Source organism: Acomys russatus, chromosome 21 (genome assembly GCF_903995435.1).
Source record: "Acomys russatus chromosome 21, mAcoRus1.1, whole genome shotgun sequence".
Taxonomy (NCBI): Eukaryota; Metazoa; Chordata; class Mammalia; order Rodentia; family Muridae; genus Acomys; species Acomys russatus.
The window spans coordinates 34,484,727-34,511,790 of record NC_067157.1 but is presented as its reverse complement, the minus strand read 5'-3'; the positions used below and the strand labels follow the sequence as shown (position 1 = coordinate 34,511,790).

The following is a 27,064-nucleotide window of genomic DNA, read 5'->3' as shown; positions in this document are numbered from 1 at the left end:
TTGGTTTCTCTCAGTAGATAGAATGGGGTCTAACCAAGTATATGTGTAGGGAACACACTAAGCGGGGCACAGGGACATGAACTTATGGGAGCAGGGAACAGACAAAGCCTTCAAGAGTGAAGCATTAATTATGGGAAGTGTGGTTCATCCATCAGAATTTTTCTGAACTCCCCAAATTACCCAGACTGAAAGTTAGACATCAAAGCTGGAGCCTAGAGTGAGGCTAGCCTGAACAACAAGCAGATGTGTGTCTACGACAGCAAGAGCCAAGGTCCAAAGGTGGATCCCGACAGGAAGTGCAGTGTCTGGCCCATGGGTGGCCAAGGACAGAGGCTCCCAGGTTTGAGCGCAAAGGTCTTTACATTTTAGTGTCCATCATGTATTCAGAGGTCATTGGGATGTCCTAAACAGGGTGCTTGGGGCTCAAGTGTGGCCTTAGCAAGGCTCCTCACACTCTCAGTCCACAAAGAGCACAGGCTGACGCTGGAGTGTCCACAGGTGTGTGTGTTGCGCCGGCGGTGACCGGGTGGGGCTGCAGACAGGCGGCGGGAGGCACCAGGCACGCCCACCCTGGCTGTAAGCCCGGGGCTGGCCTGAGCGCAGCAGCTAGGGTGACCCGACAGGTCGGGGCGGAGCACTCTGAGTCACCGGAATCCAGGTGTGGCCCGCGAGCCGCGCCCCCGCCTCCCGCCCCCGACCGCGTCCTCGCGGGAGCCGCCTCTTCCTTTAGTCCCGGTATCTGCGCGCTCGCGGGGCCACTCTCCGCCGTCGCTCCTGCCCTGCGCTCCTCCGCTCCGCGCCGCCACCCGACGACATGCTGCGCTGCGGCCTGGCCTGCGAGCGCTGCAGGTGGATCCTGCCTTTGCTGCTGCTCAGTGCCATCGCCTTCGACATCGTCGCGCTGTCGGGCCGCGGCTGGCTGCAGTCGAGCACCCACATCCAGACTTCTTCGCTCTGGTGGAGGTGCTTCGACGAGGGCGGCGGTAGCGGCTCCTACGACGATGGCTGCGAGAGCCTCATGCACTATGGTGAGTGGCCACCGCCTCTGGGAAGTCCTTGGGGGGGGCCTGACCTGTGGCCTTGGCTGGGGCCTGTCTTAAAGGGGTCAGGGGTAGTGGCTGCTTCAAAGTCTAGTCGGAGCTCAAACTCCAGATGCAGCAGTTTTGGGTGGTCCAAATCAGGCTCAAACCTGAAAGAAACTAGCCCAATTCATTTAAAAATAAAGTTTGTCAGTTACCTGTGCAAGCTGATGTCAGCCATTGCAAAGTAAATACTGAAATAATCTGCCAGGGTGGACTGATTTACTTTCATCTAACTTAAACTTTTTTTCCCCCTCATGAGAAAGTGTTTTCAGGCCAAGTTGGAGCAGCTGTGATTCCAACTCAGTATTTTAGCTGAGAAGTGGCTCAGGTTCACTTTCGTCCTGGGGAGTGGCTGCTAGGGAAATTTATCCAAATCTAATTTAAAATCGGAGAAGTAAACACTTCATTCCAATGAAGTGGAGTTGTCACTTTTAACACATCTCAATTCTTGGGAGGGAGGCGGGAGCATTTTCTTCCCCAAGCAGATGTCCCTGTTGTTTAGGATAGAGCACTCTTGAATGACTGCCAGGGTTAGGGAGCAAGTGGGGAGGTGAACTAGAGAGAAGGCAGGCCTAAAGTTCAGTTTTACCCCCATTAAACAGGGGAAGCAAGTGACTTTCTTTCATTCATTTTCTAGCGTTAGCATAATGTGATCCTTTTCCCCAAAGTAGCTCACTGAGGCCTTCTGCCAGGTGCTGTTTGGTTTGGGTTTGATGTAGCTTATTCTCTCTGGAGGAACTTCCTCAGACAAGGAGGCAGGCAATAAGATGAAAAGACCGCAGATCTTCCTGCTTTCTGTAAGGTGTGTGCACTCCCTAAAAAACACAGACACAAGTGCTTGACCCACAGAACCTTCTATTGCTCTAAATCTTTTAGGTTTGTACAGGGGATATGTTGCCTTGGAATCACCTAACTGTATCTGAAAATAAATTCAGTCTCTTTCAGGGGCCTTGAGAGGCATGCTTGCAGGCTTTAAAATAGGCTCGGTTAATTATAGCTCACTTCAAGGCTGATATGGCCCTAAGAGTTCTCAGTAATGGAAGCCAGCTTGCAAAGGCAGGATCAGCCTTCTTGCTGGGACTTGACTTTTGCCTGCAGGGCTCTCTTGTGAAACACACACAATGCCACGTAGGGTAAGCTCATCTTTTAGGGTGTGCCTGTTCTAACCTCAGGCTGATGCACTACTGTGAAAATGTAAGGGAAAAGGCAAGGTTTATTTCTAGGTTTTTTCTTTAACTATGACTCTGATTTCCACTGTAAGCAAACACCCATCCAGTGTATAGTTTGTTTCAATTCACTATAGAAATCAGCATTGGAAAACCCCAGTTTTCCAAATGAATCTTGAAATTTTGATTATTACTTTCATGGTGCTGTGCCTGGCTTTCAAGTGATAGGTGATAGGTGTTAAAGCAATTTAACACCTCAGGGGAGTTATTCCTATCAGCTTTGCAGAAGTAATTAAGTACCCGTGGTGTGGTAGACAGCTCTTGCTCAACACCCGGATGTATATCACTAATGGAAGATTGGCCTTAGTGTCAGGCTGTGGAAGGAAACAAGAGCCAGGACACCATGGGCAATGTTCCCATGTCACCATTATAGACAGCGATGAGTTAAAAAACCTCTTGTTCTGTCCACTCTGTGTTGACTGCTAATTAATTTGCTACATGACTGTGAAAGAATGGCATGGTCTAGACTTTAGGGTGATTATCTAGAAAGGTGAAGACTCTATACATCTCCAGAAAGCTTTAATAGGGCGGTGTTGAAAACTGTAGCATGAGCTCGCACTGTGTGGAATGTGCACACTCCCACGGTGCATGGGTGCTCTGTTTTGGAAGGCAAGGAACAAGGTGGATAAGTTGGTTTAAAACCGTAATAACATATAGAACTGAGCGTGTGTGCCTCTCTGTCTCTAGAAAGCTTCTTGATGATACTAGAAAATAATGTTGGTTTGAAGCTACTAACAAAGCAAAACTTTTATTACAAAGAGTTTGAGGATTATGTTTTGCTGTGGGTACTCATAACAGTAGTACATTTATTTTGGTACTAAAGACTGGTTATTCTTGGCATTGTTGACAATAATGCTAAAGAATATGCATATTTTATAAAGGCCAATAATTTCTTGGCATAAATTAATATATAACAATATTCTCCACTATTATTGTTAAATTTTTAAGAATTGTGGATTACAAAGTCATCTTTTTTTTCTAAATAAATAAATAAGCCAAGATAAACCCTGAATATTTTGTGATAGTAGCAGCTTAATTAACATTTATCTTAACAAATACTTGTCTGAATGTTTTCGCTTATATTGGTCAAGAAGAGAACGAGAATCTGGATTGATGATTGAAATGGTCATTCGAGTTTCTCCTATAAGCCAAACTCGGAATTAAACTTCAGTGACTATATACACAGTATTTTTGCAGTGCCAGCACCTTCTTTTCCCGTTCAGAGGATATTTCGACAGGAAGTTTTTTTTTAAGCTTTAGGTGCACAGACTTCATAGCCCAGGCGAGCTCTGGCTTGTCAGGATGGAGAATGCGGGCATGAGGCACACACTGGAAGAAAATGAAAGGCTGTGAAAAGTCAGTGGATTTATGCTCTGAAGTGCAGAGCTTCAGTTTTACCAAAGACATCCCCTGGATCCCTTAGTACACACACAGCGTTTTCCCTAGACACCACTTTCCACGAGTCAAAGAATCAGAGTATCCTATGGAATGTTTGAAGAGCGTTAAGAGCCCTGGTTTGTAAAAGTGCAGGACACAGGGGAATATAAGCTCAAGTCAATCATTAACAATTGGCTAAGATCACCAGAAAAGCCTTCCTTCTGAGCAGTTTGGGGGAACTGTATGGCATGGTAGGGGAGTTTTATAGGCGGGGAGGGGATGGGAGCCAGACTATTGTTATTTCATGGAGTTATATTAGTACATATATTCACTTTTTTTTTTTTTTCTTTTCAAGACAGGCTTTCTCTATGTAGCCTTTGTTGTCCTGTACTTACTTTGTAGACCAGGCTGGCTTCAAATTCAGAGATCCCCCTGACTCTGCCTTCCTGAGTGCTGGGATTACAGGTGTGCGCCACCGCGCCTGGCTTATGTTTTCATTCTTAGCCGCAAATTTAAAGATCATCCACTCCTTCAATGGAATAACTCTAAAATATAGATTGATATGTAAACTCTAGGCGTTGAGTACCTACTCGTGTTGCAGGCTGGCCTGCTGCCTGTTTGTTCCACTAGTGTACCCCAGAGCACTTCAGTGGCTTGGGAGGGAATCCACTTGGCTCCCCTACCCCGCCCTAATATCATAGACTTCCGAACCTGTGGCATTAGAAAGGAATTAAAATGCTAGAGTTCCACTTTTCACCGAAGCTTCACAATTTATATCTATGACCAAGCAGCTTCCTTCTATTTGAGGACTTAATTCCGGCCCTGGGACCACACTACTTGGTTACAAGTACCTCTCCCATGTGGACTGAGAAGAAATGTACTCCCCTGTACTCCTGATGTCCAGGATCCTTCCAACTAATAGATTTTAAATATTTGAGGGCCTGTTGGCTGCAGAAGGTGCATAGTTTCCCATTTCTTATAGGAGTTCTGTAAAACTACAGTGGTAACTCTAGTCACCACCCTGCTGGGCTTCTGGGGAAAGTGTCAACTGGGTAAGGACTCTCTAGCAGCTGGAATGTCTTGCCTGAGGCTCCCCTTCCTGCCGCTTCTCTACTAGGCCAGCCATTCCTTTTTTGTGTGTGTGGTTTTTTTTTTTTTTGGTTTCTTTTTTGTTTGTTTGTTTGTTTTTTTGAGACAGGGTTTCCCTGTGTAGCTTTGGCTGTCCTAGACTCGCTTTGTAGACCAGGCTCGCCTCAAACAGTGATCCGCCTGCCTCTGCCTCCCGAGTGCTGGGATTAAAGGCCAGCGCCACCAAGCCCGGTGCACAGGCCAGCCATTCCTTATTAGCTTCCAGAACTTCTGCAGGGTGATAACTTGGCCCAACAAAATGACAACATTTTGTAGGTTTGTTCTTAATTGCTCTTTGGAGTTTTGTTCCTCTGGTGTTACAAAACAACAGGATCTGAAGGTAACTGGATACCAGTGTCTCAACGCAACCACACCGAAAATCTGCAGTGTCACAAGTTCCCTGGAAGTGGGAAGCAGGGCAAGCTTGGGGTGTTGTTGCAAACGGATTCCAAATGAATGACCTGCCCCTAGCTATGTCGTCACCTTTATCTCCCTATTGAATATGCAAAACACCATTTTTACATGTCATATTCACCTATGTTTACTTATATGTAGGATCTTTTAATTTTTAAAATAATCCAGATTTCACTTCTGTCTATAAATGGCATAAAGATCCTCACAGAAACAATCCACAAATCATCTGATAAGAACTCTGGTCCTCTAGGTGGGACATTGCTCACTGAAGAGTGCATGTTCTAGGAAGGGACCCCCCCACTTTAGTTTGACAACACATTGGTGCCCACAGAGGCTTGAGCAATGGATGGACCACACTATTTTGGTTTGTTTGGTCCACATGTAAAATCTATGAAGACTATAGCAATCCATAGGGAAGCACTGATTTTGGGGGTGGAAAGGTAAATTACCAAATTTCCAAACCACAGATTAAGACAATCACAATATGTTCCCTTTTACTTGGTTTCTTTCATAGCATAAACTTTTCAAAGTAGTACTTAGAAAATGAACTTAGGACAAGCACAGAATCCATACATGAAATATCAGGCTGCTCTTCCTATGAGGAAGCAAAGCAAACAAACCATTCCTACCCTGAAATGCTGTCTGTTTCCCTGGAGTCCTGCCTGTTTTTGTCGCCTCAGTCCAAACAGTGAACACCTCCAGACAACTAGGAATAGTGGTAAAGTGTGGAATGTAAAATAGAAAGGAAGGACAGACTTGTGTTCTGAGCTGATAAAGATGAGCTCAGCCTGCAAAGAGCTGTGAGCCACAAATCACGAAAAACGTAGGTTTGGGACACGTTTTGAAAATGGCATGTCGTTCCTTGGTGTTGGTAACTGAGATGTAATTTGAATTGTCATGTAATGTAAAATAAAAACAGTTCCCAAAGACGTGTGTACATTTATAGATGTTAACCTTCTTGGCAACTAAGTGAGATCAAAAGTATCTGAAATACAAATATTTTAGCTTTTAAAAAAATGGATATTTTAAAAATATACACTTGTTTAAAAAGAAAAAAAGTGGTGAGGAAGTGGTGCTAAAGCCTGTTTGCCCAGCAGTCCTCAGACAGAGTGGTATGCTATGCCTTGAACCCCCTGTTCAGATCTACTAAGGCCAGTCTCTCCATCCTAAAATAAAATTATTGTTGACCTGAGAAGGCATGTTGTCTTGCCTGGAGAGGTCTGTCATGTATCAGGCAGGATCTTTAAAACTATGCCAAGATTTCTGTCTAAATGATTCCCTGTGGGTGCTGCCCTGCTGTGAGGAGCAAGTTTTACATGTTCTACTGGAGTGGCTATTCTCAAGAGAAAATGTTGCTTAAGTTTTCACTTCGATTTTCTTTAGACTCAGCATTTTAAGTAAGCAAGACATTAACTAATTGATTTAATGGAGAAAGTGCCCTGGATTGTTCATTGTGGGATACGTACATTAGGTTACTATTTCTTTTATATAATTCTTTCCACATTGCTGAAATTAAGTGTGAGTTATACTTTAGCTAAGTGTCAGAGGAGGAAGTCACAGCAGCAACCTATCTGTATTAATCTAATGTCCTCAAATGAATAGGTCCGGTGAGTATGGCAACAATACACAGAACGTATTTAGTTAGATTTTCAAAACAGTCTGTGATTGTGAAAGTTGAGCTATTGAAATATGTTCCTCGTTAAGTGTTTCTGTTAAAATAGTGTGTTTGCTTTCTCTGTGTGTTTATGTAGATTTGCTGCCTTTCCTGGCTTTATAGAGGGAAATAAGTTTTGCTTTTCTGAATGTAATGATTGATTTTTTTATTAAACTTAATGGTTGGTAGTAGCTATATAAACAGACAAACAGACTACTTGATATCAGGCCACATACTGAAACCAATAAGGTTTTGAGAATAGCATTACTTCCACTTTATAGATCTAAACTCTTAATCTCAGCCTTCAGTATGCTTACAGAAGGGACCCAAGGGGACACCAAGGAGAGATGGTGAGGGGGAGCGAAACAGAACATTACTTGTTTGCTCATCTGCAGATTATAGAATTTGATCCCTCTGTCCCCCACCCCTCCACACATTAGCACATGCTACGTGCGTGAAAGCAAGAGCGACTCTCTGGAGGGAAGAAGAGGAGCAGAGAGGAGGCAGAATAGTAAGGGTGAATGTGAGCAAAGTACAAGAAAGCATGTGTACGGAAATGTCATAGTGAATCCAGTTATTTGTATAGCAATTAAAGCAAATCTTTGGTATGCATGGAAGAACTGTGCAGTTGAGCTTCCTGGATCCAGTCTTTCAAGCCCTGATCTGGGAGGCCTAGAGGGAGGCATAAGACTCTGTAGTTTAGTAAACACCATTGCTTAATATGACACTGTGGTCTATGGACCATATTTAAGAAGATCTAATCAATTAACTGTCTACCGGAGCATAGTCCTTTCTCATTTAAAAAATTCCCTTAAACAAAGGGCAAGGCAAAAATGAGAAAAGGCATTAAATTGTATAGTCTGACTTTGGCATTAGTCACGTGTTTTTAAAACAAAATATTATTGTGTTAACTTCTCCCTAAAAATCTCTCACTGATCTGACAAGAAGAACAAGACTTAGAGGGTCAGGAGCTGTAAAAACTATACTTCTCCCTGGGCGTGGTGGCACACACCTTTAATCCCAGCACTCAGGGAGGCAGAGGCAGGCGGATCGCTGTGAGTTCAAGGCTAGCCTGGTCTACAAAGTGAGTCTAGGACAGCCAAGGCTACACAGAGAAGCCCTGTCACGGAAAACCAAAACCAAACAAACAAAGAAACAAAAAACTCAAAACAACAACAACAGCAGCTATTGGGGGATGGTCAGATGTATTTTTATGCTAATTACAGTATTGTTGAGCTCAGGCTGCCTCTCAATCACTCGTTTTTTTCTGTGAGTCATTATTTGACTCTCAGCACTGAAATGACCAGAAATATAGTGAGTGTATTGTTAGGTGTGCTAGACCTTAGTAAGAAGCAGAACTCAGGCAAGGGGCACATAGCTTCCCTTTAAAATTAAACGAAGAGTGAAATAAAAGCATACATAAGATAAGTGGGCAAACAAAATATAAGATATGTGTGAAATAAAACTACTGAGCAGCAGAAAAGAATGAAGAGCTAATCCATGCTATAAAATGGCCCATCTTTTAAAAAAACACTTTCTTTAGTGAAAGAAACAAGTCACAGAAGGTCACAAAGTGTAAGATCCCATTAGCGTGGGGTATCTAGAATATACAAAGTAGGAGGACAGATTAGCGATTGCCAGAACTTGGGGTGGTGATGGTGAGGGGCAGAATGACTACAGGTGAAATGGGGTTTCCTTGGGGGAATGATGTAAAGGTTCTGGAATTGTTCATGGTGATGATAGCTTAGCATATATATATGTATCACAGTCAACACAAAACCAACACCCAACCATGAGATCATGCACTTGTAGCAGATGTACTTCATGATTTAGCAATTTATATCTTTTCAAACTTAGGTGCTGTATTCAGACAGGCTAGAAAGCAGATTAAGTCTTTACCATCTATGCGTACCCTCACTTCTAGAGTCTACCCCACTTCTAAACTAGAAATGAGGAGGGTGTGAGCCCTTAAGAGTTGTTCTGAGGAGCTGCTGCAGATCATAATGCTAATTGCTAGCCCTAAATGCCAGGTTGTCTGTGAACAGATGCAGGAGTCAGTACAGGTTGAAGGGGAGGAGTTATCGGGTGGTTCCCGCTTGTCTCGCAAATCTCATCTCTTCATTTGCAGTACAGAAAGTCTAGTCCTGCCTATGCAGGTCTTCAAGCCTAGAAGTCAATTTCTGCCTCACTCCAGTTCTTCTTTAAGACCAAGGTCAACACAACAATGAGGAGGAACTCCTGTGGAAAAAGTTGTGAATAAACCAGACATTAATATAAACTAAATAACCATCCTTTAAAGACGAAGCATTTCTGAAAGAGTGTGTAACTTCTGAAAGAGTTGTTCGGTACGAAGAATGTTTTATCATGGTCATGTGGTATTCAAATGTGTGTGAGCTTCTAAAATGGACCTATTCATGTGAAAACAGTGCCAAGAAGCTGAATTTACATTTTAGAGATGTAAACATATGCCGCGAACATAGGGAGGGAAACAAAACAAAACTTAATAATACTCTCCCTCTTCAATCACCCATTGAATCACCCCTTGAAGTCTAGAGATACTTAAATATCCCCAACCCCTTTACAAAGCAAAACAAAACCCCTCCGCCCACCTCCACATTCTGTCCTGGAGGGAGGCCCTATGAATTTGACTACCGGTTTTAGACTTGGCGCATCTGACTCCCAAGTGTCTTTGTTTCTGCCTTGCAGCATGGGGCCGAGCGGCTGCTGCCACGCTTTTCTGTGGCTTCATCATCCTAGTCATCTGCTTCATCCTCTCCTTCTTCGCCCTGTGTGGACCCCAGATGCTTATTTTCCTGAGAGTTATTGGAGGCCTCCTCGCCCTGGCTGGTAAGACCAGATCTTTATTCGTACCTTCAGTGAGCCTAGGTAGAATATTATATTCCATTTCTATGGCTCTCCATGAAAGACTTCCGGCAGTTATAGTTTCGGATTTGTCCTCGGAAGTGGGTCACCAAGGGCAAAAGCATCGGGGGAGACTTGTGTTTTAGGACTCTGGGTCCCTTTCCCTCTGTGCCTTAGATCATCTTCTGTTCTCTGGATTTAAGTGACAAGAGTTGTCTTCTGTATGTTTCTCTCTCGAGTAACCCCACCCACCCAAACCTACCCCAGACACCAGGGATGTGTCTGTCCTTGAAGTACAATGACCTTCAGAGTGGTCCCTAGTCCTGGCCTCCTATGAGCTCCATGCTGAAAGGACCTGAATGTCCCTGAACCACTTTACTTATTGAAGGAGTTTTGTGATCTGGTGATCAGGTGGGATAGGGAAGGGGGCTAGACCTAGAATCTGCAGCTTAGAGCCTGTGCCAGTGAGGTGACTCAGACATAGGCGAAGAGATACAGCGATGAAGTGGATGGAACTCAAAGTACTCCTTTATTATAGGACGCAAGATCCTGGGGCTTGAGAATAAGGATTATATGAAGTTTCTAGCAAATACCTGTCAATGTGACATGGTCCCAGCTACCAGCTAGACTCAGAAATGAAACCGGGTCACTGGAGAGATGGCTCAGCAGTTAAGACAACTAGCTAGCTTCTCTTCCAGAGGACCCAGGTTCAATTCCCAGCACCCACATGTTGGATCAAACCTTCTGTTACTCCAGTTCCAGAAGATCTACTGTCTTCTTATAGTTTACACAATATTGCATGCATGTGGCACACAGGCAGTAATGTAGATAAAACATCTATAAAAATAAAATAAATAAAACTGCAAAACAAAAAGTAGCAAAACTGGGTTTTCTGAGGCCAGAGATGGTGTTGGTAAAATAAAAATCAGACTACATCTTATTTCTCAAGATACCAACCAAGGACTATAGGGGCCCCAGAACAGAACTGCAGCCATGAACTGGGAGAGACAATCTGTATAGCCAGTGTTGGGAGCAAGCTCGAAGTCCTATGACTACCTGAGTCCCATAAAATCAAGCATGAACCAGGAGAATAATAGTTCCATGTGATGAGAGGAAGAAAGCAAGGGGGAGGGGAGAAGTAGTGGGAGAGGGGGAGGGGGGAAGAAAAGAAAGAGAAGGGGAGGAAAAGAAAAGGAAGGAAAAGAGGGAGTGAAGGAGGAAGGGAAGGGAAATAGGACACCACTTTAGTGTCTGTCTGCAGACTCTAGAAAGAACTTAACATGGTAGAACAATGGTAAGGACAAGTGATGGTTTAGCTCAGTTAGATGCTCACGTCATGCAGAATGATTTCCCACTTGTTTTTCTTGATGTCTGTATGACACTACTTGGTTCAAGGATCTGTTACATGCAGTAGCTGGTCATCTCAGTTTGGGTTAGGATTACTAGATTCCTCTAGACACTTTTTAGAGAGCTTATCATTAAATGGAGAAACTCTGTGAACGGAAAGATGGTTATTACATGTCTTAGGTGTCTGTGATAAATGCCATGACTAAAGGCAACTTGAGGAAAAGGTTTATTACACCTTGCAAGTTAGAGTCCATCAGGAAGTGAAGCCACACAGGATCAAATAGGAACCAAAGCAGAAATGGAGGAACGCTGCCTCCTGGTTTGTTCAGCGCTCAGCTTGCTTCTATGTGCAACCCAAGACCACCTGTGGTCCACAGTGGGCTGGCCCTTTCTACGTCAATCATTCATCAAGAAAATGCCTCGTAGATGCTCACTGGCCAATCCAATGAAGGCAATTCTTTAGTCAAGGCTCCGTCCTCCTAGAAGATTTGTGTTATCAAACACTAATCAGTACTCTGTATATTAATTCATGTATCTGTTCATTTGAACTTCGTTCTCTCAGCTTTGTTTTCTTACCTTTAGCTGTATTCCAGATAATCTCCCTAGTCATCTATCCCGTGAAATACACACAAACCTTCATGCTTCATGAGAATCCTGCTGTCAATTACATCTACAACTGGGCCTATGGCTTTGGATGGGCAGCCACAATCATCTTGATCGGCTGTTCCTTCTTCTTCTGTTGCCTCCCCAACTATGAGGATGACCTTCTGGGCCGGGCCAAGCCCAGGTACTTCTACCCACCTGCGTAATGTTGGAGGGAGAGCCAGAGAAAAGTCCTGCTGCAAGATGGGTCCAAAGGAAGAAACTGTTCTTCAAGCTACAAGGAACCTATGTTTGGGCAGTGTTCATATGATCAGAAATGCTGGAATAAATGCTAAGGAAAATGCTTCATAAATAGTGTTAAGTTTTATGTCCTGTGTTTGTCTTATGGCGTTAAAAAGACATGTTTCTGTTTGCTAAGTATACGCTGATTTTCTCCTTATAGCAAATATATATCACTTAAACTGCATTTGTTAAAAAGCATGCCTGTGAAACTTAATAAAGTAGAAATGAAGTGGCTACTGAGATTTAATAATTTGACCAAGCTTCTATTTTTCTGGATAGAATAGATTGTTTCTACTAAGGGCTAAAGAGAAGAGGTGCTACTTGTAAAATTTCAGTGAACAACTATTCTGAAATTAATGTAAAAAAAATTTTTTTGAGTTTTTCATTACCTAATGAGCATTGTTTGTGAGAATGTTTTGAACAATTGCTGTTTGACTAAGCGTTGTGTTGACGTGTGGGAAAGTGTTCTAATGTGACCAAAGCAAGTTATAATAATCAGGCCTCTGTCACTACTGAAACGCTAAGGTAAAATTCTCTATTTTAATGTAGTTTAGAGGGGTAGGATATAGAAAGGAGTCACATTTAACAAATGTGCACAGTCTTGTGTGTATATGTTTAGAACCAACATGGACAGAATGAGAGGATGGACCAGGCCTAATTCCTCCTGACTGATGGATGTGATGAAGTCAGGGAGGAAGGCATACAAGGGAGAAACTGTCACAGCAGTGCCATTCAAACATTCTGGGAGAAGAAATGTCAATTTGTCACCCCAGCTTAACTGAACTGTACTGATAGACAGCTGGAATAGATTTTAACTGTAACAGAAACTTAAATATACTTGAAAACCTGGTCTTCCTTGGTAAACAGATCTAAAATCAGATGTAATACATACAAGAGGAAAATTTGGGAATGACTTTCTCTGAGTACATACTGGAATTATTATTATTATTATTATTTTTACCATTTATACTTACATAATGGAAATCAGCTTATTTTAAATATTAGATCATTATTTTGTAAGTTGTGGCAAAGACCATTGCAGTGTTCATTACCAGCTTCCCCCAATAAACCAGGTGTTCAAATCCTGTGTCTGATTCATAGTCTTTTTCTGATGTTGCTAATTTTTCGTTCTGTGTGGGAATTAAAAGTGCTTTCAATAGATAAGAACTTTAGACGAAATGAACTTTCACTTCTCTCTTTTCAGGGTCTTGGTCTTGTTTAGGTATTCAGTAACGTTTTTAATAATTCATCCTACAATTTTAATATTGCACACTGTGGCACATAAGTAACTCATTATCATACGCCCTGTAAGGCTTCTCTCATAGAACACATTATATTACATTATTTATTTGGGTTTGGGTTAAAAACAACCGGTTCATTAAGCCAACTTTGATAATTCGGAATACTTATAAAGTCAGTATCTACCTGCCCAGACTTGTTTTGTCGTGTGTGTGTGTGTGTGTGTGTGTGTGTGTGTGTGTGTGTGTGTGTGTCTTGAGTTTGGGCTGGCCCTTCCTCTCAGCTCAGGTATATTTTTCTGAAGTCAGCTGTCATGCTGCTTATACAAAGATACTTGGTCGTTACCTGTGACCTCTACCTCCCCCTTTGCGCTCTTGTCCTTTCAATGTCTTTATTTTTAAATGCGTTTTAAAATAATCTGCTCAACTTTTATTTTATATGCATTGGTGTGAGAGTGTCAGGTCCCTTGAACTGGGGTTAAGACAGTTGTGAGCTACCATGTGGGTCCTGGGAATTGAACTCAGGACCTCTTGAAGAGTAGCCTGTGCTCTTAACCACTGAGCCATTTCTCTAGCCCCTCAATTATATTTTTAAATGTATTCATGAACTCTAAAAGTCTAATATGTACTTCCTCCTCAGCGAGTGACTGTCTATCAAGCTGTGCCAACAGTAACTGACTGTGATTTATTGTTGGCAGGCTCAGATGCCCAGGACTCATTTGTGTGCTCTATTTTAAGGTTCATCTCTTTCTTATCTCCTGGTACCAGCATCCTCTTCCATCCAGTTTTTCCTCCATTATTGGTTGGAAGTTGGTTCTACCATAGTGCTGTGGAGTGTGAGGCAGGGCAGCAGCAAACTGGCAGGCAGAAGCATGGAGACACCCTCCTTACTGCTTCTTTTGAATAATTGGCCCTTGCCAGTGGGCGGTGAATTTTACGCCTTTGGATGTATGAGGTAAGTACTCCATCATAAGTTTCATGTAGTCTGGGTGATAATTTACACCATTCCTTAAAAATCCAACTTTTCTGTAATAGGTTGGGGATTTGAAGTGGTAATTAGTGCTGAAATTACCATCTGCTAAAATAATAGCATAGCTATTTCAAGAACACCATGGGCATAGAAATGTAGAAACTTGAATCTGTGGTACCAAGAATGACAGATGACCAACTTCTCTAGAACAGGCGCTCGGTCTTTGAGTAGCTGACTTTCTTCTTTCCTCCCGCAGCCCATAATACACTGCATTTTAATGATGAATGTTTTAGGAGAAATACAAGTTAGAGGGGGCGGTGAGATGAAGGATGGAAGCCTTTCACCTGAAACACTAGAGAAAAAGACACACTCATTATCTTCTTGCACTCTTCTCCAAGTCCACAGGTCCTCCAGGCCTCAGAGTTCAGCCCCACCCCCCATGACAGATCTACCATAATAAGCAGGAAAAGTTGGCAAGAATTCTGGACTGACCTGACTGAGAAGCTGCCTGGAAAACAGCAGTGCCTTGCTTGAGATTTCCCATGGCAAAGCTGAGGCAGTTTTTAGCTGCCTACATTCAGTCCCCACCCTTTAAATAATAACAGCTGTGCTAGGTTCTCAAGCAATTATCTCATGCATACACTCTGACTACCCAGATGTGCTAAGTGCCTTAATCTCTCCTTGCGTTGCCTGGCTCCCTTGATCTCTTCCACTTCACCCTGCAAGCAAGAGTCGCACCTTGCTCCTGTGTTTGGGGCCATGCTGTGGTAGGGAAGAGTGGAGATGGTGGGGCATCAGAAGTGTGAATGACCAGGTCTAGGTGGCAGCTGGTTCTTTTGGGAATATGGTGTGGATGAGCAAACTGGACGCATTTGTGTAAAAAAGACACATCCAAGACCTAAACCTCTATGCCCCAACAGCATTTGAGAAAGCTCACTTGCTTTAGAATGAGTGTTCATCCTTGAGCTGCCTTGCAGAGCACTCCTCTGTGACTGGACCATGTGAGTCATCACTTTGAAGCTTTACACACATACGGTCTTTTTCAAAACATCCCATGGGTGTGGCTGAAACTGGTGCACCCTATCTTGATTAGGGAAACCTGCTGAAAAGGGCACTTAAAGCTCCACTAAAGCTTTCTGGATTATGCACCTCAGGTGTGGGAAAAGACAGCCGAAAAGGGAAGATAAATGACATTCACATTCAGCCAAGTTGACTTCCTCTGGTATTTTCTGAGCTTAAATGTTTCCTTGAGAGCTCATTCTCCGTATACAAATAAGTAACAAACTCAGAGGAGGGGGGGGGGCGAGGACAGGGACAGGGACAGGGAGAGCATTTGAAGATAATTCCCTTGTAAAGAAATGGAATCTTGTTGATTTAAATGCATGAGAGTGTCTCAGCAGTAATGAGTCATCACATAATCCTAATAGATGGTGTACAATGGTTTGCCTAGCTAGTTTTTCCAGTACAAAGACTCATGATAATTAGCCAACTCTTAGCAACTGCTTTTTGACTACGTTGCTCTTAAGAAGGAACATTTATTTAAAATAGAAATCCTGTACTTTATTACTGAAAGCAAATTGGTGAGCGAGGCTTTCAAAACAATTTCCACATGCAAATATGGTTTCAGAGGTTTGTCCTCTCTCTTCTAGGGGATATTATCAGATTGAAATTTTTCTGTGAAAATCTGTTTCCATATTCTACCCTGTCCAACCTAAAGTCAAGCAACATTTCAATGCACAAGCCTTTCTCAAGGGAGCTGGGCTTTGTGGTATAGACATGTAATCCCAACATGCAGGAGTATTGCATGTTCAAGGCCTCCCTGGGCTGCAGAGTGAGTACAAGCCAACTAGGGTAATTTAACAAGATGCTCTCTTAAAATCAATCAATCATCATCATTATCATGAAAGGGCTAGGGATTATAGCTCAGTGACAGAGCACCTGCCTAGCACACCCAAGGCCTGAGGTATTAAAAAATGAAGGAGGAGGAGAAGAAAGAAAGAAGAAAGGTAGGTCATATGGAGGCACCTTTATTTCCAGTGCTGTCCCAGTACATTTGGGCTGAACAACTGGCTGGCGGCTACCCTAGGGCCCTAGTGGTACCCCTGGGACTCTCTGGATGAGTCTCTTTCACTCTAGCACAATGGTACCTGTTGGGGGATGGTCTGATGTATTTTGATGCTAATTACTGCTTGCTGTCTCTGTGACCTAACTTTTACTTAATAAAAAGCCATCCCACCTGGGCAGGGCAAAGGGGATAGGTGGGACTAAGAGAGAGAGGAATTCAGGAAAAAAAGGAGGACTGCCAAAAAGAGAAAGGAGAGAGACCTGAAGTGAAGAGAGGAAGGCTGCCATGGGTTAGATGGAGGAGAAGCACATGGCTGGCATGACTGGAGAATCGGCTCCGATGAAGTACATGAACAAGAATTTGGAATTATGGATGGGAGGTAGCTTGATAGAAGTTATTAAAAACAGATGGCATGGGAGTGAGGCAGGGAGCCCATGTCTGCCCTACTATGAAAAAGGAGTTTAGAGGATTATATCTGCCCCAGGTTAACTAAGGCTATTTTAAAATATAACAAGTGTCTGTGTGTTGGTTGATTGCTAGCTGGGCCTACAGATAATACAGATAATTTTATAAAACAATAGGCAACCTTTTTCTCCATGTAAAGCTGAGTTGCTGACAACAGCTGCTTTAGGAAGAGAGCCCGTTCCCTACTCCGTCTGCTGCTTCAGTTTGGTTCAGCTGGTGCTGTGTATAAAATGTGTCTGGCTGCTCACACTGTTTCACTCGTAGTCTTTTGTACTTAGAACAGCTTTCCAACTCTAAAGCTGTCTAATTCTAGGGCTACTTTTGGGGTTAAAGAGAGATGGAAGTAGGTGAAGGGAGCGCTCTGTGTTCTCAACAAAGCAGAGGAGTCTACAGTCTGACAGCAGGTAGTGGGGAGAGACATTGCTGGGGCCCTGTGTTTACTTTGGTAACAAACACAATCTTTCCTCTCCACCTGGGTGTCAGTGAGTCATCACAGCATGAGGTAGGTAGGCAGGCAGGGTAGACAAAGCCTGCCTCTAACCTAAAACCCAGTGTCTCTTGAAACAATGTTGGCACCAATCTAAGACGCTCCATCCCTGGCCAATGGTAATCCCAAGAATGTTCCTGTGGCTGAGATTCGACACCAAATGGACAATCAGTCATAGGCATCAACTGATAGAAATCATTTTCTTTTGAATTGCACAAATGCCTACAAAACTTCTGCTAAAAAAGAAAAAGGATACTATATAATTATGATCTAGTGTTGTCAGTTCAAGAAGAAATATTAGACTTCTTTTCTTTAGAGGAATGATTACCCAAAGCTCCTTTACAACACCCCGCTGGCCCAATCCATCATCCATGCTCACAGATAGTACTAAAAAAGATTCTATGGAAAACAGTAAAATACCAGCCACATCTACCACTTTTAGTGTCAGGAATGTTTCATTGGACCCACTAAATAGATACATTACTGTTCTCCTTTTAGAGCTAGGAACATTGTGGCCTTCAAAGTTAAAAAAAAAAAAAAAAAAAAAAAAAAAAAAAAAAAAAAAATGAAGCTGTTACTTAAAACCAGGCAGATTTGATTCCAAATTTGATTGTTTAGCTTCGGCACAAATAATTTTACAAAATAAACAGATAGAAAAAGACTTAAGGGTTTTTGTTCTGTCTTTTTTGATTATACAAACTTTAGAACTGTTATTACAGACATAAAAGGAGCACAGACAACCCTGATGGCACAGGCCTGGAATACTTGTTACTTAGGAGTGTGAGTTTAAAACCTGCCCAGGCTACAGAGTGAGTTCAGAGCCAACTTGGGTAATGTACCAAGACCCTGTCTTAAAATTAACAATAATGATAACTACAATAATAATAAGGCTAGAGATATAGCTTACTGGTAGAGAACTTGTCTAGGGTTTTCCAGCCCCTAGGTCCAACCCCCAATATTGCCAAAAATGGAGGGAAAAAAATGATGCCACATGAAGGTTCCTCAATTTCAATACTGCTCAGTGCATTTCCACTTACCCACTCATCCAGTGCTAAAATGAGGTATAAATCAAGAGGGCATTCTATTACCTGCACATACTTTTTACGATTGTTAATAATGTAAGAACATTTCCAAGAAAGAACACGTTGGTTTATTTGGGAACTAACTCTAAGGAAGTACAAATGAAAGCCCAAGAGGAGAGCCGCATGGGGAAAAGCTAGGTCTATGTTTATAGTCTCATGACTGCTGTGGGCAACTGGGGCCATACTGCTGATGCCCCCTGAGCCATGTGGGATGCATTTTGAACTTGCTTTGCTGAAGCATAAATGGGTAGGTTTATTGTACACGTGGCTTCTTCTGTTAGTGCCAAACCTTGTTCTTTGGAGTTTTAATCCCAAATGCCTTGGCCACCATGTGTGCAGGTTGAGTAATCTCCCTTGAAGTCAGGTGAAGGCCTCAGGGCAAGGTGCAAAGATATGAGAAACCATTGGCTGGAGCTGCAGGTGACGTCACAGCAGGGTGTGGAGACATCTCAGCGTGAGGACAATGTGGTCTGGGGCCTCAAGTATTTCTGGCTTTGCTGCCATCATCTCTGCCCCACACTTAATAACTCCTGGTGCCAAAGAAGTTGGAGTCCATAGTCTCTAGTGTACAATTTGAAAAGGAAAAGCTGTGAAAGTGACTATAATCTCTTAGTCACAGCTGTTTATAGCTTTTAAGTGATCTTTTTGTAACAGAATCTATACCCCCTGGTGATTAAGAAGGTCAGTCAATCCCGGGTGATAATTAACTCTGTCAGCCTTTCACGAGACACTCCAAATGATCAGAGGCAGCTGCTGTAACTCAATAGAACCACCAATATGTTATTATGTCCCCTGGTTAAAGAATTTATTTTACTATTTATTTGTTTATTTTGTTATTTGTTGTTGTCCTGGAAACCAAACTGTTGACCCTTTTTATTAAAGTTTTTCTTAAGCATGAACTGCTGTTTGTAAGCATTTTACCAATGGTAGAATTGGTAAATCCTAATGTCCCAAATTACAGTCAACTTTCTTGAATTCCACTGCTACCTTATCAACTATATTTTTATAATATTCTAAATCATTGATTATTTCAACAATGTCCACAACAATATATTCACCAGGAACAGGTTCTGTCTCAAGAATCCACTTCTTTTGCTCACCATAAAATGCAAGTTTTCTTATGACTGAAAGAGATTGCAGCAACTCAGTCCCAGCTCCAACTCCCACCGCTAATTCAGGCCTTTTGATGTTTTTAACTACATCTGCAACTATTTCTTTCACTGAAGACTTGACCTTTTCAAACTCAAAGAAAAAGTGGAAACCAATGTTTTTCCAAAATCTGTTAATGTTACTATTCCGGCCCTTTTCCACGGGTCACCAATTTTTTTATGGCGAAGAATCATGACTCCTTTCCACGTGATTTTCAAATTCTTCTGTCCAGTTTGATCTGGAAGTCACAGCCACAGTAGATATGCCTATATGAAATGCAGTTCTTAAAAAATAGGCTTGGTGCCAGCAAGATGGCTCAGCAAAGGAGCTTGCCACTAAGGCTAACAACCTGAGTTAGAGCCACAGCCCACCTAGTTAAAGAACAAAACCCCATCCTCCAAGTGGGCCTCTGACCTCTGCATTTGCTCACTGTCACAAGTTTGTGTGCGGGGACACACACAAATAAATAAAATAGGAAATAAGATTAAGGCCAAAATTACTTCTTGCCCTAGGATGCATTTCATCCCTTTGTTGGTTGGCACAAAAATAATGCTGATTTTATTTTCTACTTCCATCTGAGCCAGTGTCCAGGTACATTGTCAGTGACCACTAATATCTTGAAAAGAGGTATCTTTTGAGCTGTGTCTCTCAGCAGTGGACACACAAATTTGTTAAACCATATTTAGAATATTCAATACCCTAAAGCTTTGATGTTTAATTTTTGTCCCTCTGTCTCTCTATTTCTGTCTGTCTGTCTGTCTGTCTCTCCCTCCATCTCTCTCTCTCTCTCTCTCCTTCCCTCTCTCTCTCCCTCTGGTTTTTTTTTTTTGTTTGTTTGTTTTTGTTTTTGTTGTTGTTGTTTGTTTTTGTTTTGAGACAAGGTTTTTTTGTGTAGCCTTGGCTGTCCTGCACTCACTTTGTACACCAGTCTGGCCTCCAACTCAGAGATCTGCCTGCCTCTGCCTCCCTAAGTGCTGGGATTACAGGTGTGTACCATGGAGCTGGGCTTGTTTAATTTATAGAGCTTTGCAGAGGAATTTTAGTACAATTCTTTAGGGGCCTCTATTTCTCAGGATGATAAGTTGATAAGTAAACTCTGGCTTCACCTTAAAGTCACCAGTTGCATTTGCCCCCCTCAGGGGAGTCAGCCTGTTCTTCAACTGTTGACACCAGTCATCCATTTCCCTGTAATGTGAAAGTCCAGATGGCTTCTTTATCTTGCAATAAAATCTATTGTCTAGTAGAGAGCATCTTGCTTCATGATCTTACTTCACCTTTTGGAGAACTTCTACATCGCACTTCCATGTTATGGAGACACTCCTGTCCTTAAGGCTCATGAGCCAACCTGTGGATACACTTTCCACTCATAGCTCCCTCTCCTCTCCCAGCCTTCCCTGAGTGGAAGGAAGGTGGGGCCTTGCTTTAGGTTAAGCTCAACCTCAAGGGAAAGTCCTGAATGGTTTGATCTTCTGTCATCTGAAACTTTCTTTTAAATCAGCAATATAGTAATTTCATTAAAAAAAAAATCATCCTTTATCTGCTCATTTGCTTAGCAGTTTTGGTTTCTTTCAAGAACTTTCCTTTGCATTCATGGCTTGGCTAATCATCTGGCAAAAGAGCTTGTGGCCTATGTCAGCTTTCAACATAGCTTCATGACTATAATTAGTCATTTGTGGCTTTTAATTTAAAGTGGAAGGCATATGACTTGTCCTTTCCCCTGGACACTTAAATGCCATTGTAAGATTATCATTTGACTTACCTTTAATACTGTTGTACTTTAGCAAATAAGATACCCCCCCCCACAAAGGAAGGGAAGCAGAGAACTAATGGACAGTTGGAACATATGCAACACATAGAGTATTGTCTTTATATGGGCATGGTTCACAGTGCCACAGTTACATAGCAACAGCAAAGACCTGATCACAGATAAACCCATCATATATGATGGAATAGGAGTTATCAAACTATAACAGAGAGGCACAGGTAACCACATGCTGTTAGAAAATAGCACTGGCAGACACAGCGTTAGCTTGAACCTTCAATTTGTAAAACCAACAGCGCACATTTATGAAGTACAATAAGGCAAATTATAGTAAAATGAAGTATAACTATATGTTTTTGAGGGGATGTCCATCCCATCAAACTATCTTTAATCCATTATTATAAGAGATCCATTTCTAGCCTCTCTATTGCTGCTAGGCATGTTAGGTAGCTTTTTAAATGGATAAACTGTTTCTTCCTGCATCACGGGCTCTACCTCCCATTCAGGACATTTTGAAACCTTGCCCTAGTTATTGGCCTTGTTACAAGCAATAAAGGAAGAATGGTGAGAAAGGCTGTATCCTGTGAGGCATCTGCCTCAGGTCAGGGCTCAGCATGGCTACAGGCAATAGGGTTTGTTTGTTTGTTTTTTTGTTTTTTTAATAAAACGGGAGGTCATTCAGCTGGCCTGGGGCTTTCCATCCACATGTTCACATGCCTGGCTTTAGAGTCCAACTCATTCCCTGATTGTTGTTTTTGTTTGTTTTGTTTGCTAAAATATATGACTTCTTAGGATGCTAATTCGGACTCCGTTGTAGGCCTATTTTCCTTGTACTGGACCTGCCCTCAATTTTCAACAGCTTCATCTAGTTGTAGGAGGGGAGTTTCTTTAAGTGCTTCCAAGGAGGAGCTCTGGATTTCACAGCACCACAGTAGGTTGACTGTTGGTAATAAAACAAGTTTTGTATTCCCTTTCTTTGGCAATGATTTTATGGTCCTCACCACCACCATTACTGTGTGTACATGAAGTCCGCAGAGGTATTTTGAGCCAGTGCTTCATTCCTTCCTTGTTGAACCCCCAATGCCTCAGCCTGTCCATACTGCAGCACTTGCCATGTTGGGGTACAGATAACCCTGGGGATGTGATCCCTGGGATCCCAGATGGTGAAGTGAGCAAAGCGACAATGTAATCAATAAGTTGATGACTGCTATGGGCATTGGGGTTCAGTCTTGCTAGGAGCTTCTGAGCAATCATGTGAAAACTATCCCAAAAGGAAGCAGAATCTGGAACACTTGTCAACACACCTCTGTCTCTTAATGGCTGGTTTTCTTGGGGACATTAAATCCTTAGTACTTCAGAAGAGTCCTATGTTTTAAGGCAGGTGCCCAACCCCCTTACTCAAACAGGTAGAGAGACAGTTAATATGTAGACAGCTTGGGTGTGCGTAGGAATTGTCCATGGAAATGCAGAGTGTGCAAATGACTTTTGAGAAGAACAATGACAGCATCTGCTAAAGGGATTCATCCTCAGTGAGTCCTGGCTTGGTGATGCATCCTGGACTATTTATTCACTTCCTCGCTTTCATTGCTACCCATACACACAGGACAATTATTTCACCCCAATACATGATTTACAACCCCTCCTCCATCTCTCTCAATCTACATATGGACACATTTTTCCTATTTAGCAGTGGTGCCATTCCATTCTTTGGGATTATATCAATGGTCATGATTCATATTATTAGGTATCTGAAATATTCTTAACCAAGTATCGTAGTAAGCTATTTCAATAGCAATGGCTACAAATTTGATTTTTTTATTAGAATTAATTTTTGATCTAGTTTTTATTTGTCTAGTTGTCCATCTACTAAGCAACCATTGTCTGGAAAGCTTTCAAGTTTCCTGAAAACGTTGTGTGTTTTCTACATCTCATGTCTCACAAAGACGTTCTCCTTGAAAGCCTCACCCTCCTACTCCAACTGGACCCAGTAGTCTGTTTGCTGTGCAGTCATCTTCTGGAAATGCCTTTCATCACCATGCTGGGAGTTTACTCTGTCTCTTGAACTGGATTTCTTACTTCCTCAGGCTTGTCTGTTTCTTGTTCTTGATTTATTGCTTTAACAACTAGATGTCTTATCTCTCTGTGTGTGATGTAAATAGAAGTATTATTCAAGTCTTCTCCCAAAGATTGATATCCTAACTCTGGGTACCCATGAATGGGACATTTTTTGGAAATAAGATCTTTGCAGGTGTAATTAAGATATAGGTTAAATTGCTATCACACTGGAGTATTGCTGGCTTTCAGTACGACTGGTGCATTTAGAAGAAGAGTCTCAAAGTGGTGGATCAAGCAGACACAATATGAAGACACAGACATACAGAATGAAGGCAGTCCTGTGACGACAGAGATGGATGCACAGTTTGCTAACAAACCAGATCTGAGGAGATAATGTTCTGTCAATATTGTAATTAAAGTGTCAATTCTAGTCTCCAGAACTGAGAGAGAGAGAGAAAGAGAGAGAGAGAGAGAGAGAGACAGACAGACAGACAGACAGACAGAGACACAGAGAGACTGTCATTATGTTGGATCCCTAGTTACCTAGTAACATCCTCTAATTTTCTATCTTTTTCTCTCTATCTTTTGCATTTCACTTATTTTATAGTATGTGTGTGTGTATGCGTGTGAGTGTGTGAATATGTGCATGAGTGTGGTGTGTATCTGTGTTTGAATGCATGTGTGTGTGTGTGTGTTGTGTGTGTGTGTGTGTGTGATGCAGAAGCCAGAGGACAGTTTGCTGAAACTAACTCATCTTTCACTATGTGGGTCTTGAGGTTCAAACTCAGGTGTTCAGGACTGATTGTAAGTGCTTCATCCATGAAAAGCCATCTTGTCTCCTCTACTTTCTTTATGTTTTACTTTCTCTTTATTATTCTTTCTTATTTTTTTCTTCCTTTGCCATGCTTTTTTTTCTTTTTTTTTTTTTTATTTTTTTATTTTTTTTATTTTTTTTATTAATTTATTCTTGTTACATCTCAATGTTTATCCCATCCCTTGTATCCTCCCATTCCTCCCCCCCCCCCATTTTCCCATTATTCCCCTCCCCTATGACTGTTCCTGAGGGGGATTACGTCCCCCTATATATTCTCATAGGGTATCAAGTCTCTTCTTGGCTACTTGCTGTCCTTCCTCTGAGTGCCACCAGGTCTCCCCCTCCAGGGGACATGGTCAAATGTGAGGCACCAGAGTATGTGAGAAAGTCGTATCACACTCTCCACTCAACTGTGGAGAATATTCTGACCATTGGCTAGATCTGGGAAGGGGTTTAAAGTTTACCTCCTGTATTGTCCTTGGCTGGTGCCTTAGTTTGAGCGGGACCCCTGGGCCCAAATCTGCCTATCATATTGCTCTACTTGTAGATTTCTAGGACCCTCTGGATCCTTTTATTTTGCTGTTCTCCCATGCGTCTCTCATTTAGAGTCCCAATAGGATGCCTTCCCCTCTGTCCCAGTTTCCTGGTAAGTGAAGGCTTTTGTGGGACATGCCCCTTGGGCTAGTATGCAGATATAAGTGAGTATATACCATTTGATTCTTTCTGCTTCTGGGTTAACTCACTCATTATGATCATCTCTAGCTCAATCCATTTATCCACAAATTTCGGGAATTCCTTGTTTTTAATAGCTGAGTAGTATTCCATAGTGTAAATGTACCACAGTTTCTTTATCCACTCTTCTACTGAGGGACACTTAGGCTGTTTCCATGTTCTGGCTATTATGAATAAGGCTGCTATGAACATGGTTGAGCAAATTTTCTTGTTGTGTGCTGGAGCATCTTCTGGGTATATTCCAAGGAGTGGAATAGCTGGGTCTTGAGGAAGCCCTATTCCCATTTTCTGAGATAGCACCAGATAGATTTCCAAAGTGGCTGTACTAGTTTGCATTCCCACCAGCAATGAAGGAGTGTTCCTCTCTCCCCACATCCTCGCCAGCATGTGGTGTCGCTTGAATTTTTGATCTTAGCCATTCTGATGGGTGTAAGATGGAATCTCAGAGTTGTTTTGATTTGCATTTCCCTGATGACTAAGGAGGTTGAGCATTTCTTTAAGTGTTTCTCAGCCATTTGATACTCCTCTGTTGAGAATTCTCTGTTTAGTTCTGAGCCCCATTTCTCAATTGGGTTATTCGGTTTGGTGGTGTTTAATTTCTTGAGTTCTTTATATATTTTGGATATTAGACCTTTGTCAGATGTAGGGTTGGTGAAGATTTTTTCCCAGTCTGTAGGCTGTCACTTTGTTCTCTTGACAGTGTCTCCTGCCTTACAGAAGCTTCTCAGCCTCATGAGGTCCCATTTATTAATGGTTGACATTAAGGCCTGGGCCGTTGGTGTTCTGTTCAGGAAGTTGTCTCCTGTGCCAATATGTTCCAGGCTCTTTCCCACTTTTTCTTCTAAGTGGCTTAGTGTCTCTGGTTTTATGTTGAGGTCTTTAATCCACTTGGATTTGAGTTTTGTGCAAGGTGACAAATATGGGTCCAGTTTCATTTTTTTACACATAGACCTCCAGTTAGACCAGCACCATTTGTTGAAGATGCTATCCTTTTTCCATTGAATGGATTTGGCTTCTTTGTCAAAAATCAAGTGACCATATGTGTGTGGATTCATATCTGGGTCTTCGATTCGATTCCACTGATCAACCAGCCTGTTGCTGTGCCAGTACCATGCTGTTTTAAGTACTATTGCTTTATAGTACAGTTTGAGATCAGGTATGGAGATTCCTCCGGAGCATCTTTTATTGTACAAGATTGTTTTAGCTATTCTGGGTTTTTTGTTTTTCCATATGAAGTTCAGAATTGAACTTTCAATGTCTTTAAAAAATTGTGTAGTTATTTTGATAGGGATTGCATTGAATCTGTAGATTGCTTTTGGTAGGATGGCCATTTTTACTATGTTAATTCTCCCGATCCATGAGCAAGGAAGATCACGCCATCTTCTCAGGTCATCTTCAATCTCTTTCTTCAGAGTTTTGAAATTTTTTTCATACAAGTCCTTCACTTGCTTAGTTAGGGTAACTCCTAGATATTTTATATTGCTTGTGGCTAATGTGAAGGGTGTGGTTTTCCTAATTTCTTCCTCTGTAAGCTTGTCATTTGTGTATAGGAAGGCTACAGACTTTTTTGAGTTAATTTTGTATCCAGCCAATTTGCTGAAGGTGTTTATCAGCTTTAGGAGTTCTCTGGTGGAGTTTTGAGGGTCACTTATGTACACTATCATATCATCTGCAAAGAGGGATAATTTGACTTCCTCCTTTCCCATTTGGATACCCTTGATCTCCTTTTGTTGTCTTATTGCTCTGGCTAGAACTTCGAGTACTATATTGAAGAGATATGGAGAGAGTGGGCAGCCTTGCCTTGTTCCCGATTTTAGAGGAATTTCCTTGAGTATCTCACCATTTACTTTGATTTTGGCTATTGGCTTGCTGTATATAGCCTTTATTATGTTGAGGAAAGTGCCTTGTATCCCCGATCTCTCTAAAACTTTAAACATGAATGGGTGTTGAATTTTATCAAATGCTTTCTCTGCATCCAAGGAGATAATCATGTGGTTTTTTATTTTCAGTTTGTTTATATGATGGATTACATTGATGGATTTCCGTATATTAAACCATCCCTGCATGCCTGGAATGAAGCCTACTTGGTCATGATGAATGATATCTTTGATGTGCTCCTGTATTCGTTTTGCAAGTATTTTATTTAGTATTTTTGCATCTATGTTCATAAGAGAAATTGGTCTGAAATTCTCTTTCTTTGTTGAGTCTTTGTGAGGTTTAGGTATCAATGAGACTATGGCCTCATAGAATGAATTTGGTAATTTCCATCC

The 27,064-nt window shown here is 42.0% G+C and overlaps 1 protein-coding gene across 1 annotated transcript; it reads left to right on the top strand.

The window, feature by feature from the left end:
• The first annotated feature begins 650 nt into the window (after positions 1-650).
• Perp (p53 apoptosis effector related to PMP22) lies at positions 651-12,337 on the top strand. Its single transcript, XM_051164312.1, has 3 exons — positions 651-1,028; positions 9,588-9,728; positions 11,673-12,337. Exons 1-3 carry the CDS (start codon positions 815-817, stop codon positions 11,897-11,899), a joined length of 582 nt encoding a protein of 193 aa, XP_051020269.1. The 5' UTR covers positions 651-814; the 3' UTR covers positions 11,900-12,337.
• Positions 12,338-27,064: the final 14,727 nt, after the last annotated feature.